The sequence below is a fragment of the Mesoplodon densirostris genome, chromosome 3, assembly GCF_025265405.1.
Source record: "Mesoplodon densirostris isolate mMesDen1 chromosome 3, mMesDen1 primary haplotype, whole genome shotgun sequence".
Classification (NCBI taxonomy): domain Eukaryota; kingdom Metazoa; phylum Chordata; class Mammalia; order Artiodactyla; family Ziphiidae; genus Mesoplodon; species Mesoplodon densirostris.
In genome coordinates, this window is record NC_082663.1 from 145910037 (window position 1) to 145929050 (window position 19014).

A 19014-nucleotide genomic window follows, 5' to 3' on the forward strand; every position below is an offset into this window, starting at 1 on the left:
TGGCAGACGAGTTATTCACTTGTTCACATCTTACAAAATTCAAAAAGCACCAGTTACCCCTCCTGGATGCATACACTATTGGGAAACTTCCAGAGATATTCTGTGGATAAATGAGCTGAAATGTAAATACACCTTCTCTCGTTTTACACTTTAGCACTGCTCTCCACCTTGCTTTGATCACTTAATAGTATATCTTGGAAATTGTTGCACATCTAGATTTTGTACTGTGTCAATTGGCTCTGGCTGCCATAACAAATACCATAGTCTAGGTGGCTTAAACAGACAAAATTTATTTCTCACAGTTCTGGAGGTTGGAAGTCCAAGATCAAGGTGTCAGCATGGTTGGGTTCTGGTGAGAGCTCTCTTCCTGGCTTGTAGACAGCTGCCTTCTGGCTGTGTCCTCACATGGTAGAGAAAGAGAGCAAGCTCTCTGGTATCTCCTCTGATAAGGGCACTCATGCCATCATGAGGGCCCCACCCTCATGTCCTCATCTAAACCTAATTACCTTCCTAAATCCCCATCTCCAAATACCATCACCTTGGGGGTTAGGGCTTCAAAATATGATGATGGGGGGGCACAATGCAGTCCATAGTACTTTTTTCTTCTTTTCCACATTAAGAAAAATCGAGGTAAACATGTCTTGCTTCTTTTCACTGGCTGCATGGTATTTCACAGCATAGACATACCACCACTTATTATACCCGGGCCCTAGGGAGGGACACGTGTTGAGTCCAACACCTTGCCTGTATACACAGTGTGGCAGTAAACATCTGTGTACATACATCCTCCTGCACCTATGCCAGTGTAGCTTGGATAAATTTCTACACGTGGCACTGCTGGGTCACAGGGCTTGTAGATGTTATTTTGAGATACCGGAGGTTTCTTTCGGCCTGTGGAGGAGGGTGCGGGTTTCCCCGCAGTCTCAGTCACTCCCCGTACAGTATTTGCCGGCTATGCTATTGCGCCCCCTCTGGAGCTACCCAGAACTTTAGCTTCACGCAACTGGAATGGGAGAAGGGGGGAGGAACCCCACTCCAGCCTCGGACACCGGATTAATCCCAGACCCTGAGCAGGGAGGCTGAATCTTCCAGGTTCACCCCGGAAGCGGGTGGAATCCTTTCTTAGACCAACATCTGTTCAGCCTAGTGTTTCATATAGGTGGACTCTTTTTTTAAAAACTTAAATACATTTACTTAAAAACTAACTTCATATCACAAACAGCGTAAGTGGCAAATCAGTATCACTTGCCATGCAAAATAACAATCCATATTTATTGGGCCCTAGCGTTCTCCTTTAGTTCTCCCGATAACCTAGCAGGTATTAACATTTTACAGGGAGGAAACTGAAGCATGGAGAGGTTAAATTATGAGCCCACCAGCACAGAGCTAGAGAGCGGTAGAGCCGTTGTTCGAATGCCCGCCCGCGAGCTCCACGCGCCTCCAGACTGGAGATAAAAAATAAAGACAATGCAAATCCGAGTAGGTAGACAATTCTGGCTGGATCCTGCGGCCGCCTTAATGTGAGGCCTGCACTGTGTGGAGTTAAAGGGAGGACAGGTCGTGGAGAGCAGACCTGCGCTGACACGACGAAACCCGGCGGATGGAAGGGGCTGCGAAGGAGGGACGGGCCGGGTGTGCGCCCTCGCCCGACGCCCCATTCCTCGCTCAGGGCACCTGCGGGAAGGGCGGGGAATCCCGACTCCTTCCCCGCTGAGCCCTCTCCCTGCCTCCTTCCCGGGCGTCCCGAGGCTGCCCCCCATTCGATGGCCGCAATCCCGCAGGCCCCGCCGCCCCAAAGCCTAGGCCCCCCATACGGCGGAAGCGCCCGCGGGACCCTGACAGTGAAGGTTAGGCGGGAGCCGTGCCCGACCGGGCCACGGCCCCTCGGGCTTCCCGGAAGCTAGGTGCGCGGGTGGCACCACCGTCCCCGGAGCCACCGCCGCACACTGGCATCCCCACCCCGCGGCGAGAGTAGCGGAGGCTACGCAGAGACGCAGGTGAGCGCGCCGGCGGCGGCAGCGGCGGGGAGGGGTGCCCACTGATCCCTGGTGGCGGGGAAGCGCTGGGCCTCGAACCTGGGGCTCTGATTCTCCGCGGCTCCGAACACGCGGCTGGGTGCGCTGCGGTCCTTGGCCCCGCCGCAATGACCTGCGCTGTGGTCGCCGCGCTGGGGCTGCGCAACAGGGCGACAGCTAGCGTGGGCGGGTGAGGGGGGAGCGGCCCCGCCGCGGGAGGCCTGGGACCGCGGGGACTTTTATTCTGACACGGCCGGCACCCGGCTCTGCTTAGTCATGGTGACCTGCGCGCGTTCCGCGCCTCCCCCCTGCGCACTGCGATGGAGGCGCCCGGGCCTGGGCGACGGAGGCGGAGCCCGAGCGCGGCCATGGCGGGGTGAGTGGGGCGGCCTGCGCCCGGGCTGAGGGCGCCACGGGCCGTGAGCGCCCTGCGGCCGTGCCCGGGGGCCGGAGAACCGGGAGATGCGGGACCGGTCTCGGGGTTCCCGCGGCTCCGCTGAGGGCCAGGAGGGCGCGGCTCGAGTCCTGTCCTTTTGTTGGACGGCGCGACTCGAGGGGTGGCCCGGGAGCGACGCAAGCCGAGCGAGAGGCCCAGGGAGCGCCGCTCGGACGGAGGCCCGGGGACCCCGGGGCGTTGGGGGGCTTGGTCTGCGCCTTGGGGCTGGCAGTGGAGAGGCCGCGGCGGGGTCACTTCCTCCCTTCTCCAGGCCTTGGCGGCTCAGGCGGGACATGCGCAGTCCCCCACTTACCGCTTCTTGGGGGGAAGTGCCCGGTGCCCAGGGGGCACCGTTGACCCATTGGCCAAAGACCGAGAGGCAGGCCTGGGTCTCGGCCGGGGAGAGGCGGCCAAGCGGCATCCAGGGCCCAGTGGAGGAGGGTGCTCTGGCAGGGACAGTGGAGTGGGCAGTCAGCCAGCCACAGCTTAGTGAACCCTGCGGGGTGCCAGGCCCCAGGCAGGATGCAGGGTAGACACATGAGAGGGTGGGCATAACCCTGACCTACACAGGTCTACCTGCCCTCTGAAGCCTGGGGCTCAGGGCCAGAGGGACAGGCCATCCTTCAACAAGCAAGCAAAGGAGCTCCTTTCCATTCCTGACAAGTGCTGTGATGGAAATAAAACAGGGAGGAGGTGACTCTGAGTCGAGCCCAGAGTAAGATAAGATGAAGAACCCAGGGAGCCTCTTGCAGATCCCCTACCCCGCTACTCCCCGCAGGACTTTTCAGAACATAACTCATGCCCTGGCCCTCCAGACTCCACAGGGTTCACCAAAAGCCTCTCTTCACTAGTCAGTCTCTCTCATTACACTCCTCCCTGATTCTCTAGATTGTCTCTCATCATTCTGCATCTGAGCCTTTGCACTTGCTGTTCCCTCTGCCTGGAAAACTAACTCCCACCCCCAGCTTCTTCATACGTTCACCCTTCTGGTCTCAGCTCCAACAGAGGCCTGGACTACTTGACTTAAAAAAAAACTGCCCGCATATCACACTGTCCCAATGCTGTTGTCATTTTCTTCATAACCCCAGTTTCTGCTCCAGTCTTGCTTATTTTACTTATGACCCTTCCCTCCCCAGTGTCAGCTCCAGCAGGGCACAGTGCATGTCTGTCTTGGTCACTGCTGTGTCCCCGGTGCCTACAACAGTGCCTGGCACACAATAGGTGCTCAGTAAATGTTGGTGAGGTGAATGAAGGAATGAGTTGGACATGTCCTAGGAAGGGAGGGGCCACCAGAGAGCTGGAACAGAATGAGCAAAGGGAAGAGGTGGACAGGAGCTGACTGTGAAGGGCTTTGCAAGCCATTGAAGAGTTTGGTTTTATTCTTCATGCCACAGGGAGTTGTAGGGGGATTCTGAGCAGGGGAGGGACACCATCTGACCTATGATTTAGGATGGACCCTTGGGCTGATGAGGCCATGGGGAAGGTAGGGAGTGCAAATGCACACTGCTTCACCTGTGCTTAGGAAGGAAAACTGGTCTAGGAGTTACTTTATCTTAGAAAAGAAGGCCTGGCCCCAGGCCCTCCCCCCAGCCCTGTGCTCTCCCTCCTCCAGGCCCCTGAGTGCCAGTGGTGGTGTTGTCCCTTGTCACCTGGAACCCCATGCAGCTGGAACCCGGGCCTAGTGGGGCTGGGGCCCACACCCAATTCCTGCCCCTGAGGTCACAGCGCCCTGAGGGGGCAGGGGACACGGTGATGTACGCCTCCACCGAGTGCAAGGCCGAGGTGACGCCCTCCCAGCACGGCAACCGCACCTTTAGCTACACCCTGGAGGATCACACCAAGCAGGCCTTCGGCATCATGAACGAACTGCGGCTCAGCCAGCAGCTGTGTGATGTCACACTGCAGGTCAAGTACCAGGATGCACCAGCCGCCCAGTTCATGGCCCACAAGGTGGTGCTGGCCTCATCCAGCCCCGTCTTCAAGGCCATGTTCACCAATGGGCTGCGGGAGCAGGGCATGGAGGTGGTGTCCATTGAGGGCATCCACCCCAAGGTCATGGAGCGCCTCATTGAGTTCGCCTACACGGCCTCCATCTCCATGGGCGAGAAGTGTGTGCTCCATGTCATGAATGGTGCCGTCATGTACCAGATTGACAGCGTGGTCCGCGCCTGCAGCGACTTCCTGGTGCAGCAGCTGGATCCCAGCAACGCCATTGGCATCGCCAACTTCGCCGAGCAGATCGGCTGTACCGAGCTGCACCAGCGTGCCCGAGAGTACATCTACATGCACTTTGGGGAGGTGAGCAAGGGGAGGGGACATGGAGCCAGGGCTTGGGAGCAGCATCAGAAGGACCAGGGAACAGACAGGTGGTCATCACTGTCTCCCCTTAAGATGTGAAGGGTCAAGGCAAGGAGCTGGAGAAAAATGGGGTTCTGGTTTCCTAGTCTACATATTTGGGGCAACTCTGGGAAACAGCGAGGAAAGTGAGGTCTTCATGGGTTTCTGGGCCCCCTGGTCTCCCTGGGGTCAAAGGTGGGGATAGGGTGCAGTGAATATGTTGGCAGTTCCACCCTGGTGTGCTGAGCAGGGCCCGACCTTTCAGTCAGTCAGCCAGTATTTTGAACACCCATGACATGCTGTTGACTGCAAGTATGACCCTTACACATGTTTTCTTTCGTCCACGGAGTGTTGTCCTTGCACTATTCTTTGTTTCATTTTCATTTTTAAGTGGAGGAAGTTGTGAATAGAGAAAATAAGTGCTTGTTGAGCACTTGCTGTGGGCCAGCCCCTGTTCTGAGTGATTTTCATCCTTTAAATCACTGAATCTTCCCAGCTCTCCTAGGAGGAGGTATGCTTTGGAGTGCCTTCTTGGAAGTTTTCAAAGCCATCCTCCAGTGGCTGGGACCAGCTGGGGTGGACACTACCCTGATCCCCACTCCTCTTCTTCTCTACCACCTTGGGGGTTGTCCACATGCCCCAAGAAGCTCTGGCATTAGTCCTAAGGCCTGTGGCTTCCAGGAGGGCGGTCCAAAAGCAAGGCTCTCCCACTGACCTGCACAGCATTGGTTTCAAGGGATTGCATGGGCTTGGTACCAGAAAATTGGGAACCCGCTTATGTGGGGTGACTGAAATTATTTATATAGACCAGTGCCTGGCAAGAATTATTTACCCTAGGAGTAGCCCTGCTATGAGATAGCTACTAATTTAATCCCCTTTTTATGGAGGAAGGAAACCAAGACCTGGAATGTTTCAGGTCTTTGCCCAAAGTCACACAGTTAGAAAGTAGTGGGCCGAAGTTGCAACTCAGGCTGTTTTCTTCGAGCCTGAGCTTTTTTTTCTTTCTAGAATATCCTATTGCTATTGCCTTTGTAGTCTGTCTGTTATTTTGAAAAGTAATTTCCTTAAAAGAAAAGGGTAACGTTCTTATAGTTCAAATACAAAATCATACAGAAACGTACATGGTACATTGTGTCCTTGCCCATTTACCTGAGTACTTATGTACTACACACTTGGCTCATGTAATGTAACTCATTTGATCCTCACAAACTGTGAGGTTCATACTATTCAAAGCCCCATTTCACACCTGAGGAAGCTGAGGTCGTCAGAGGCAGGTTGAGTGACTTGTCCAAGGTCATAGCACTGTTGAAGGGTGGGCTGTGGGGGTGGGGAGGTGGAGAGAGACATGTAAGTCAGCCCATCACACAAATGCCCTCTGCAGGTGGCCAAGCAAGAGGAGTTCTTCAACCTGTCCCACTGCCAGCTGGTGACCCTCATCAGCCGGGACGATCTGAACGTGCGCTGCGAGTCCGAGGTCTTCCACGCCTGCATCAACTGGGTCAAGTACGACTGCGAGCAGCGGCGCTTCTACGTGCAGGCGCTGCTGCGGGCTGTGCGCTGCCACTCGCTCACACCCCACTTCCTGCAGATGCAGCTGCAGAAGTGCGAGATCCTGCAGTCGGACTCCCGCTGCAAGGACTACCTGGTGAAGATTTTCCAGGAGCTCACCCTGCACAAGCCCACACAGGTGATGCCCTGCCGGGCGCCCAAGGTGGGCCGGCTCATCTACACGGCTGGCGGTTACTTCCGCCAGTCACTCAGCTACTTGGAGGCCTACAACCCCAGTGACGGCTCCTGGCTCCGGTTGGCGGACCTGCAGGTGCCAAGGAGCGGGCTGGCAGGCTGTGTGGTAGGCGGGCTGCTGTATGCCGTGGGTGGCCGGAACAACTCCCCCGACGGCAACACCGACTCCAGCGCCCTGGACTGCTACAACCCCATGACCAACCAGTGGTCGCCCTGCGCCTCCATGAGCGTACCTCGAAACCGAATCGGGGTTGGGGTCATCGATGGGCACATCTATGCTGTCGGTGGCTCCCATGGCTGTATCCACCACAACAGTGTGGAGAGGTGAGTGGCGGCGTCTGGAGGGTGGGCTCCAAGGGTTCCACTGCTGACATATCCCAAGCCATTGGGATCTGGGGGTGCCCCCTGTTGTTGAGTGCTTTTCTCTGTGCCTTGCCTCCAGGGAGTGGAAGCCTCAAGGTGAAGCTAAACTCCTGGGAGATTTATGGTCGTGACCTTGGATGATGTGTCTGGGCCTGGGAACTGTTTACAGGGCCACCACAAATGCACACAGCAACTTTATGCAGCTTTCGAAAAAGTTCCATCAGTTTGAAATTGTTGTAATGTGCTAATTTTGTTAAAACATGACACCTCACTGCCATCTGTCCACAGATTGTTGTCATAAACATATGTATGAGGCCTGTTACATGGTAGGTCCCCCCTTAGATGTGGTGCCCTTGTGCAATACACAGTCTGCACAACTGTGCGTGGTGACCCTGTGTTTAGAGGCCAAGTATTTTGGGCTTTTGACTCTCCTATAGCCTAGTCCTCTGCCTTCTTGTTTTCCAGAGGTGTGAGCCAGAATACAGTTCTCACCTGGAACTTGTTAAAACAGACTCCCCGGCCCACGACAGGGGATGCTGGAGATCTGGCATTGGTGGATTTGGAGTGAGGCTGGGGAGTAGGAATTTTAAACAAACACCCCAGAGGCTTCTAATGTACACGTCTGTGAATAGGGTCATGAGATGATGCATCACCCTCAGCAGGCCACTTTCGAGAAAAAAAGGGGCCCTATGAATTATTCCAGGAGCACAGGCCTGAACTGGAAGTGCCTGGGCCAACTGGGACATATGGTTACTCCGTCTTTGAGCATCATACTTTGAGAAGAACCATGCCAGAGGGTAGCCTAGTTGTTAGGACTGGGGTTCTGGGTGTCCAAGAGAGCTGGATCAAACCCCAGGTCTGCCACTTCCTGGGTGACCCTGGGTATGCCGTCTCACCTCTCTGTGCCTCTGTCTTGTCATCTGTGAGGTGGGGGACGATAGCGAGGACTCCTTTCCCCACCAGGCTGTGTGGGGCTTTGGTGAGATAACATAACACTCAGCACAGGCAGTATGATGGAGCCATTGGGGTCCAACAGATGTGCATGTGACCTTGAGCAGATGGTGGCTGTGAACCTCAGTTTCCTCATCTGGAAAATGGACCTACTGATAACTTGTGTTTTGGGGAATCCTTGTGAGAATTAAAGAGTTCAAGTGCCTAAAGACGTAGCAGAATATCAGTGGGGGTTAGTGTTCCAGGTCAGCTGTGTTTGCTGTTGTCATTGTTATTATGTCGTTGCAGGTATGAACCAGAGCGGGATGAGTGGCACTTGGTGGCCCCAATGCTGACACGAAGGATCGGGGTGGGAGTGGCTGTCCTCAACCGTCTACTCTACGCGGTCGGGGGCTTTGACGGGACGAACCGTCTTAACTCAGCTGAGTGTTACTACCCAGAGAGAAACGAGTGGCGAATGATCACACCCATGAACACCATCCGAAGTGGGGCAGGTGCGCAGGGGCTGCGGGGAGGGGAGAGAAGAGGAACACCCTCCCACCCCTGGGCGTGAAACTCGGCCAGGCCTCCTGTTTCAGCCTTAAACCCCGTGGCATACACAGGAGAGCTAGATTCTGATAGAGTCCATGCTCTTCTCTCCCGGCTTTGTTTCTAAAGGGTTACTCGGGAAAGGGGAGAAGGGGGAGGAGAGGGTCCCCCCGCCCAAGAAGGTGGTGGCTGGGGCCTGCAAGGCCAGGCCCCAGAGTCACCCTTTCTGCGTGGTACCACTTAGGAGTTTGCGTCCTGCACAACTGCATCTATGCTGCGGGGGGCTACGATGGTCAGGACCAGCTGAACAGCGTGGAACGCTACGACGTGGAGACAGAAACGTGGACTTTTGTAGCCCCCATGAAGCATCGGCGAAGCGCTCTGGGAATTACTGTGCACCAGGGAAGAATCTATGTTCTCGGTGAGGCCCTGGGGGTGGGGGCCTGGGTGGAGAAGCCTACCTAACCCCATCTTTTAGGGGCAGGCTCCAATCCTGGCAGGAAGGCATCTTTTGGTTTCTTCTCCTCTTTTTCCCCCTGCCCTCGGAGGGAGCAACCATCTCTTCTGCTCTTCCTGCAGGAGGCTACGACGGTCACACGTTCTTGGACAGCGTGGAGTGTTACGACCCAGACACGGACACCTGGAGCGAGGTGACCTGCATGACATCTGGCCGGAGTGGAGTTGGTGTCGCTGTCACCATGGAACCCTGCCGGAAGCAGATTGACCAGCAGAACTGTACCTGTTGAGCCACTTTTGTTTCTTGGGCAAAAAAATGTTCCAATCCAGAGTACTGTCGTCTTTGTACAAAAACAGGGACAAAAGAAAAGGCTACAGAGCAAATGCTTGTCCTCCAGGATGGGAGGCTGGGATGCCTCAGTGTTAAAATGACAACTTGAAAGAAAAGGCCAGAATGGGAACCCCTGAGCCCATCAGAGTAGTCCCAGGAATGTCCAAGAGAGCCTGCCCGGGAGGTGGGTGGGGGAAGGGCGGGCCCCCCGGGGAGAGGCCCCTACACCTGCTACCCCGAGACCAGGCCTGGGTCCCACACCAGCAGCCACCACCTCCCTTTGGGATGAAAGCAGGTGCCGAGGACAGGCTGGTTTTTGTTCCCTGCATTTTCGTGATTGGTTCTTGGAGGCCTGGGAAGGAGCCAACTGAGGCCTCAGGGGCTGAGGCCCCTCCAGAGGTGTGGACCCCGGGGATGGGCCTGTACATAGAAACCATTGGGTATCGCTGCCCTGGACAGTCATTTTGTTGATAAGTAACCCTGTAACTTTCCATTGAAAATAAAGAACAAACTAACTAGTGTCTTCCACCCGGGCTCTCAGCTGGAGGTCTTGAACCAGTGGGACAGGAAGGACTCTTCTCCTGAAATGCACTCAAGTCTTTGATTTAGGGCTTGGATTTGAAACCAGTTTGTTATCTCGGCCCGTTGAATTTTGATATGTAGGTTATCTTTCTCCCCATGGGCAAGCCACACAGGGCTCACTTTGTCACTTTTAGCTGCTTTGCAGACAGTGACCCAACTCCTTGACTCATCTCCTAGGGCTCCCTGAGGTTAATTGCACATGCGAACAGTTTATATTTTAAGGCAGACTATCCCCAGCACACCTTCCAAATTCCGTGAAAGTTCATCCGTCATCTTTATACACTTCAATAATGTAGACTGAGCCTTTTATTGTATTTAGGTGCCTGGGACAAAGGGGTTCTTGAGAATTTTCTTAGGCAAAGGGTTCAACAGCCTGGTTCCTTCTGAACTATATGTGTGCATGGAGTATGTGGTCTGGATCTTTTCTTCTGCGAGTCAACTCTGTTCATGCTGGGAGAGTGGAGAAAAGAAGAATGAAGTATGGTCTCAACTATTGGGGATTTCACAGGTTCTTCCAAACAGCTTAGAGGAAACATTTGATTCCTTCCCTGCCACGAGCAACAAGAGAAGCCACCACAATGAGAAGCCCGCGCACCGCAATGAAGAGTAGCCCCCGCTCGCAGCAGCCCGCACGCAGCAATGAAGACCTAACACAGCCAAAAATAAATTTATTAAAAAATACTAATATCAATAAAAATAATACATTTTTTAAAAAGTATCCAGTTGGGGAGAAAACAATTTTTATGTTAGGTCTCTCTGTTCATGAACTTGGTATATCTATTTAGTGAAGACTTTGCTGTCCTTCAGGAAAGCTTTATAATTTCTCCACAAAGGGCTTGCAGTGGGTTTTACGGGAGTTTTATAGGCCTTGCTGCTCTTGTCAATGTGATCTTTACTCATCCTTTTAAATTGATATTTCTGTTATGGGGAAGTTGTTGATATAGATGTATTGATCTTCTGAGAGCTGCTTTCTAGTATCTTTTTTTTTAGCAGATAGTCATCTACAAATACTGATATTTATTTGTCATCTTTCCAATAGTTCTACAACTCATTTCTTTTCCTTGTCTTACAGCATTAGCTAAGACATTCTATACAATTTTGATTAGTAATGGTAATAGTGGGCATAGTTGTCTTCTAACTCTAAGGTGACTGCTTCTAATGTTCCACCATTAATTCTGATACTTGCCAAAACATTTTCTGTAATCTGTGCCTTAAGTTTTGCTGGAAACTTTATCGAGTTCAGGAAGCTCCCTCCTATACCTAGTTTGCTACATCTTTTTTTTTTTTTTTTTTTCCTGCGGTACGCGGGCCTCTCCCTGTTGTGGCCTCTCCCATTGCGGAGCACAGGCTCCGGACGCGCAGGCTCAGCAGCCATGGCTCACGGGCCCAGCCGCTCCGCGCGCATGTGGGATCCTCCCGGACCGGGGCACGAACCCGGGTCCCCTGCATCGGCAGGCAGACTCTCAACCACTGCGCCACCAGGGAAGCCCTGCTACATCTTTTTTAAAATCATAAATGGGTGTTGAATTTTCTAGATGTCTCTCATTCAATAGGTGGGTGCCAAGAAACTGCATTTCTAACAAGTTCCCAGTTGATGCTGAAGCTGCTCGTCCAGGGACCACATTTGGAGACATTGGCATAGAACAAGAATAATGGGTTAAAGGCAAATTCTGAGAAACAACATTTAAGGAGAAGGAAGTAAGAGAAGGCCCGATAGAAGCACAACAGCAGTAGAAAATTATGAGAAAAACTAAGAAATGTACAGTGTCACAGAAGCCAAGTGGTGAAAAATTTGAGCACAAAAAGCTTAAAAGAATCACACTATTAAATACAAAGTGGTTCAGAAAGAGACCTTCAAATGCTCACTGGATTTGGCGATTGGAAAGTAAGCTTACTAAGAATGATTTTGGTAGAATTGTGAGGGTAAAGCAATAGATTCTGCAAATGTTTATTGAGTGCCTCTTTAGAACAGGCACTGTTGCCGAGGATTTAACACTGAATCAGTGAAGGATGCTGAAAGAAGGAATATCTCTTTTGAGACATTTGGGTGAGAAGAGGCAAAGAAAGTACGCATGACAGCTAGAGAGGAACGAAGGGTTCAGGGAGGGTTTGGGGTTTTGCTTTTAAGATTCAGAAGACAGCATGTTTATAAGCTAAGAGGAAGTTCCCGTATAGAAAGAGAAAACAAAGATGAAGGTGAAAGGATGAACTCATAGTGATGATGAGCAAGTAACTTCCCACTCTTAATTAACTGGACAAGTCTAAGGTAACTTTCAGCTCTGTGAAGGCCACTGTAGTTCTGGATGCTAGAGTATCTTGCTTTGTGCAATACAACATACCTTCAATTCAAGGACTATCTTCTCCCTTGGGAGTGTATTCTGGTGCGTTTGTTTTTTAATTGGGTGAAGGAAGTATTTATTACTTGCAACAAGTAAGGAGAACACTAGGGATCCTGGTTTTAAAATATAAATGTTAGTGGGAATATACAGTATTGCAGAAGATAGAATTTAAGAAAATTAAATTTAAAAGAAAAAAGAATAGAGAAAAAAAGACTAGTTTTGAGACCCATATCTGTCACTTACTAGGTGCAAATCCTCTCTGGGCCTCATTTTCCTCCTCTGTAAAATGGGGAATAGTAACAGTATCTAGCACCTGGCACACAGTAAGAATACAATAAATGTAGTATTATTGACTAGGAACGAGATAAGTACTAGAAACCTGAAATGCTAACATTAATTTGAATTATTGAGGTTTTCAAAGTCAGAATGATAATGATAACATTTTATTACCTCAGAGCACTAAACCTGCATTACTTAAAATTCCTCACTGGCTCTTATTACCTGTGAAAAAAATCAGTGCTTTCACCAACCCACCTGTCTTATTTTATGATGGTTTTGTAGCTCCCCAAGACCCTCAGGGTTGATGCAAGAAGTGTGGCCTAAAAGGAGTGCAGCACCCTCTTGTGGGCCTTTGGGTAAAAAACGGAACTGTTTCCAGAGAAGAAAAGGAGCAAGATTGGAGAAGCCCCAGAGTGTAGAATGCCCTGGTTTTGGTTTGTTCCTATTTTTTAAAAAATCAGCATTCTTCAAAACTTCTGGAAAAATTATATTTTTATAAATAAACAAGGACTCTCCCTCCTGTGAGCACCAGCACCAAATCCACACCTCAGCATTGTAACTTTGATTTTATTACACCAAATTTTAAGCCGGACACCCAGGAACACTTTTCAGACTACACATCCCAGGATCCCCTGGGATTTATTCAGTTGATTTAGACAACATTTGTGGGAAATTCGAAACTGCAGCCCGATGCTGACATCAGCTACCTCTTTGCCTTCACTTGCCCTCAGCTTCAGGGTCAGGAAAGATTAATAGCATTAGCCAAGGAGTTGGTGTTTCTTTCTTAAGTCTCAGCTATTGCAGGTGGATTCTCTTTCGTTTCTAGCCCATGTCTCTCCCTTACTGATCATATGTAACCGTCTCTGACCATCTCCCAGTTCCTCTGAGGATTCACCAAGTCAAGAGATGAGGCGGGAACAACAAATATTTCAGTGCCTACCATATTCCAGACCCTGTGTAGATACAACTGGGAGCAGGAGACATGGTTTCTGCCCTCCTGTAGCCTATGGTCAAGGGCGGTGAGGGGTGGACAGTTATTTGTATTTTAATAATGTACAACCAGAAACCCTGAGAAGTGCTCTAGGAAAAAGTAGCTTGCAGAAGTCATAAACAATGTATTTTTTGCCTTGTATTCATAATTATTCTTCTATTCTTCGTCTTGTTCACCATTTTATTTACTGGCACACAACAGGAGCTTCACGCATATTTGAATGTTGAGTAGATGAATTCTTGGTCACAATGGATGTATGATAAACATTTGTGAGATTAAATGGAATTGGTGAGGGCATGCAGATGCTTCTCCAACGGTGTGGATTTTGCCAGCTCTGTGCAAGAGTAGAGCTACTTAGCCTGTTACGATTTTAGTTCAACCCAAGAGGCCCTTTTGACCTTTCTTTACCTGTTATCATCAGATACCTTGGAACGTCATGGAACAGAGTAATCCCTCTTTCAGGTAACAGCCTGCATATATCCTGTTGCTGAATAAGTACCTGCTGGTGATGTCAGGAGCTGTGAGAAGCACTTGATAAATATTTTAAGGCAGCTTTAGATCCTTCCTCCAGCTCCCATTTTAGAAGAAACAGCCCCAGTTCCTTAAACAATTTCTCATGTGACATGGTGAGTTCCTTTATCAGCTAGTTTCACTCCCCCGCCCCCAAACATTTTGAGGGTGATTTGAGTCTTGCCTTCTCCCTCTCCCCAGCTGGGGATAGAAAAGCGCAGGAGGGGGGCTTTGGGACTTCTCATGTACGGGGACCACCGAAGCCCTTGCCGGGGTCCTCGAATTGCAAGGGAGGAAGAGATTACCCTCAGAGAGAAGGGGGATGATGGGTCCTTTCAGGGTGTGGGGATGGCAATGACGACAAACCCTCAGGAAGGGAGGGGACAATGCCAGACCCCTTCTCAGGAAGGAGGAGCAATACGGGGACCCTTGAGGAAGGGGGGGAGTATGACCCTGGGGGTCCCCTTCGGAAAGGATGACATAGGAGGGGACCCCTCAAGAAGAGGGGGTGACGCCTGGGTCGGTCTCCCTCAGGAAGGATAATGCTGGGGCCCCATCAGCAAGGGGCCTGACACCAGGGTTCCCTAAAGAAGTGGGAACGACTCTGGCGTCGCTCTCAGAAAGAAGAGACGCTACTAGGGCTCACTTTAGGAGGGCGAGAGGATGCTGGAGTCCCCCTCAGTACGGCAGGAATGACGCTAGGGTGCTCTCAGGAAAGGGGGATGACGCCGGGGTCTCCCTAAGAAAATGGGAACGGCGCTGGGGTCTCTCTAAGGAAGGGAGTGACGCCAGGTACCCTCACCCGCCTCAGGGTTCGTCGCACCTGCCTCTGTCCAAGCTCCTCGGCTCCCTCGGTCATCCGGTTCGAAAAGCGAAGCGGCCGCGCCTCTCATTGGCTGCTTTATTGGCTAATGACAGCTACGACAGCCAGTCGTAGCTCGGGAAAGAAAATCTCCCGCGCGACTTTGGCACGCCTTCTTCCCAGTCTACGCGCCGCGCACCTTCCTGCCTGCTGCAGTTCCTCAGATCCACTCTGGGGGGTGCACGGGGGTTCGAACGCCTAATCCTAACTCCTTCCTCGCCTGTGACCCATTTTATAGAACAGTACCTACTTAGCAGGGCTGTTACGAGAGCTAAGTGCAATAATTTATGTAAAACAGTGCCTGGCACATGGTAATCGCCTGGCAAACCTGAACTGTTATTATTTGCATTTTACAGCGAGGGAAACTGAAGCACAGCATGAGTAAGTAATCTACTCAAACTAACTCAGTCATTAACTGGCAGAGTCCCGACCAGAATACAGAGTCTGTGTGCTTATCTACTATGCTTCTGTGGCTCCCAGATAACAAATACTGGCTATGTCTTTCCTCTGATTATGAAATAACTTCCCCTTGATTATGAAAGTAATACATGTTCATTGCAAAAATTCAGAAAACATTCAAGACTACAGAACAGAAAACACCAGTGTCTTTTAATCCATTCACTGGAGACTGTAAATATTTTGATGAACAAGCTGCTTTTTCTATGCAGATATGTAGGATGGTATAAAGCAGAACATTTTTAAAATTTTTATTTATTTATTTATTTATTTATTTATGGCTGCATTGGGTCTTAATTTCTGCGCAGGGGCTTTCTCTAGTTGCTGTGAGTGGGGGCTTGTTGCAGAGCATGGGCTCTAGGCACGTGGGCTTCAGTAGTTGTGGCCCGTGGGCTCTAGAGTGCAGGCTCAGTAGTTGTGGCGCTTGAGCTTAGTTGCTCCTTGGCATGTGGGAAATTCCCCGACCAGGGCTTGAACCTGTGTCCCCTGCATTGGCAGATGGATTCTTAACCACTGCGCCACCAGGGAAGCCCATGCAAAACATTTTGAAGCCTGCTCTTCTCATTGTGAACATCTTGTCATTTCAATAAATACAGACCCACCTCATTGTTTTTATTTTTATTTATTTATATTTATTATATTTTATTTTTAAATTATTATTTATTTTATCTCTTTATTTTGGGCTGTGTTGGGTCTTTGTTGCTGCGCACGGGCTTTCTCTAGTTGCAGCGAGTGGGGGCTACTCTTCGTTGTGGTGTGCAGGCTTCTCATTGCGGTGGCTTCTCTTCTTGTGGAGCATGGGCTCTAGGCGTGTAGGCTTCAGTAGTTGTGGCACAAGGGCTCAGTAGTTGTGGCTCACGGGCTCTAGAGCGCAGGCTCAGTAGCTGTGGCGCATGGGCTTAGTTGCTCTGCGGCATGTGGGATCTTCCCGGGCCAGGGATCGAACCTGTGTCCCCTGCATTGGTAAGCAGATTCTTAACCACTGTGCCACCAGGGAAGTCCCACCTCATTGTTTTTAATAAGTGCATATTACTCCATCATACAGCAAGCATAATTTCATGACTACCTAGTGTTGGACATCTGGGTTCTTAACAATTCTTCACTATTCCGACCAGCACTAGAATGGGCATTTGGTACCTGCAACTTTAGGTTTTCATCCAACTGGTTCTTCTTTCTTTGCAAACTTTTTTATTGGAGTAAAATTGCTTTACAATGTTGTGTTAGTTTCTGCTGTACAATGAAGCGAATCAGCTGTATATCTATCTATATCCCCTCCCTCTTGGATCTCCCTCCCTCCCCCCATCCCATCCATCTAGGTCGTCACAGAGCACTAAGCTGAGCTCCCTGTGCTATACAGCAGGTTCCTACTAGCTATTTTACTCCTGGTAGTGTATTTATGTCACACCTAATCTCCCAATTCGTCCCACCCTTCCCTTCCCCCAATGTGTCCACATGTCAGTTCTCTACATCTACGTTGCTATTCCTGCCCTACAAATAGGTTCATCTGTACCATTTTTCTAGATGCCACATATATGCGTTAAAATACAATATTTTTCTCTTTCTGGCTTACTTCAGTCAGTATGACAGACTCTAAGTCCATCCACATCTCTACAAATGACCCAATTTCGTTCCTTTCTATGGCTGAGTAATATTCCATTGTATATACATACCACATCTTCTATATTCATCTATCGTTGGACATTTTTTTAAAATTTATTTAATTAATTTATTTTTGGCTGTGTTGGGTCTTCATTGTGGTGCACTGGCTTCTCATTGCAGTGGCTTCTCTTGTTGTGGAGCACGGGCTCTAGGCGTGTGGGCTTCAGTAGTTGTGGCACGCAAGCTCAGTAACTGTGGCACACAGGCTTAGTTGCTCCACGGCATGTGGGATCTTCCCGGACTAGGGCTCGAACCCGTGTCGCCTGCATTGGCAGGCGGATTCTTAACACCTGGGCCACCAGGGAAGTCCCTGGACATTTTAAAAATAAATTTATTTGTTTTTATTTTTGGCTGTGTTGGGTCTTCGTTGTGGTGCACGGGCTCCTCATTGTTGTGGCTTCTCTTGTTGCAGAGCACGGGCTCTAGGCCCGCGGGCTTCAGTAGTTGTGGCGCGCGGGCTCTAAAGTGCAGGCTCAGTAGTTGTGGTGCATGGGCTTCATTGCTCTGCGTCATGTGGGATCTTCCTCAGCCAGAGCTCGAACACGTGTCCCCTGCATTGGCAGGAGGATTCTTAACCACTGCGCCACCAGGGAAGCCCCGCTGGACATTTAGTTTGTTTCCATGTCCTGGCTATTGTAAACAGTGCTGCAATGAACGTTGGGGTGCACGTGTCTTTTTGAATTATGGTTTTCTCAGGGTATATGCCCAGTATTGGGATTGCTTGGTCATATGGTAGTTCTATTTTTAGTTTTTTAAGGAACCTCCATACTGTTCTCCATAGTGGCTGTATCAATTTACATTCTCACCAACAGTGTAAAAGGGTTCCCTTTTCTCCACACCCTTTCCAGCATATGTTGTTCGTAGATTTTTTGATAATGGCCATTCTGACTGGTGTGAGGCGATACCTCACTGTAGTTTTGATTTGCAAAAATATGGAATGCTTCACGAATTTGCGTGTCATCCTTGTGCAGGGACCATGCTAATCTTCTCTGTATGGTTCCAATTTTAGTATATGTGCTGCCGAAGTGAGCAACAACTGGTTCTTTAGGATAAATATTTTTAAAAGTGCAACGTCTGCGTCAAAATGCATGCACGGCTATGTTTGTGATAAATATTGCCAGACCACTCCTGGAAAGCTGTATGTGCTCATTTCTACCAGCACTAACGAGCTATGAAAGTGCTTTGCCCACCCTGGATGGTCCATCTTTTCATTATTTGCCAATAGGTGAATAAAAGAAAACTGTCTTCTCTTCATTTTACTTCCATATATTTTTATGCTGAGAAAGAGGGAGAAATATTACCCACATCTCAGGATTTTGTGCATGTGAACTAAAATAGCGATAATAATATAAAAGTACCAGGCAGCTATCATTGTCAAACAGGCATTGGGTGAAGTGAGATCCCTGCCTTATTTCCCTGAATTTTCTCAACACTGTGAGATCACTTCTCAGCCTCAGTTTCCTCATCTGCAAAATGATAGTACATATCTCAAGAACAGCTGGAAAGTTGATAAAATAATCTGAGTAATGGGTTTAGCATAGGGCAGAGCCCTCTAAAGGCTGGGCGAGGTGGAGCCATTTGCCCCAGACCCCTGCAGCCTGCAAGTGGCTGATGTCAACTTCAAAGAATGAACTGACTCCACCCCTTCCCAGGGCCCCCTGTCCTGTTCAGATTACAGGGCTTCTCTGCCCCTGGCCACCTTTCCCTGAGGAAAGATGAACTCCCCAACAGGAGAATTTTAAAGAGCCAGCTGACAGTCACATGCCACCTCTATCCTTTGACCCACATTCTCAGACTGTCACCAAGTCCCAACTCAGGAGGCATGTGGGACATCACTCCTACCCTTTTACACTTGGGAAAACTGAGGCCCAGAGCAAGAAGGCTCACCCAGAGCCACCCACCTAACCCCTGCAGGCTGGGATTGATACTGTCGCCTCCTGACCCCCAGCCCGACACCCTTTCCCCGACTCTGCTTCCCTTTGAAACACCCTCGGGAAAACAACTGTGTCTCCTCGTTGCTTCTTGCGCAAAATTCAGATTCCCTGGAAACTTCTACCTAGTTTTTCAGCTTTGCTCCTCCCCCCTGGGTCCAGGCTGGCCCCTGCTCCTCTGGCCCAGGATATCTACTATGAATCTTTAAGCCAAAGTCAAGCAGGAGAAACTTTGTATACATTAA

General features: G+C 50.2%; 1 protein-coding gene and 1 non-coding gene across 3 annotated transcripts; one reads left to right on the forward strand and one right to left on the reverse strand.

Annotated features, from left to right (window-relative positions):
• The first annotated feature begins 1663 nt into the window (after positions 1–1663).
• KEAP1 (kelch like ECH associated protein 1) lies at positions 1664–9160 on the forward strand. 2 transcript variants are annotated; one of them, XM_060094159.1, is made up of 6 exons: positions 1664–1997; positions 4064–4749; positions 6170–6855; positions 8134–8339; positions 8618–8794; positions 8953–9160. In XM_060094159.1, exons 2-6 carry the CDS (start codon positions 4111–4113, stop codon positions 9117–9119), a joined length of 1875 nt encoding a protein of 624 aa, XP_059950142.1. In that variant the 5' UTR covers positions 1664–1997; positions 4064–4110; the 3' UTR covers positions 9120–9160. The 2 variants fall into 2 exon arrangements, with proteins under 2 accessions (XP_059950142.1, XP_059950141.1); XM_060094158.1 differs by lacking the exon at positions 1664–1997 and adding an exon at positions 2294–2391.
• An 8604-nt stretch (positions 9161–17764) lies between these two features.
• LOC132487335 (U6 spliceosomal RNA) lies at positions 17765–17871 on the reverse strand. The gene has a single exon (XR_009531617.1). It is a non-coding gene; the product is annotated as a U6 spliceosomal RNA (small nuclear RNA).
• Positions 17872–19014: the final 1143 nt, after the last annotated feature.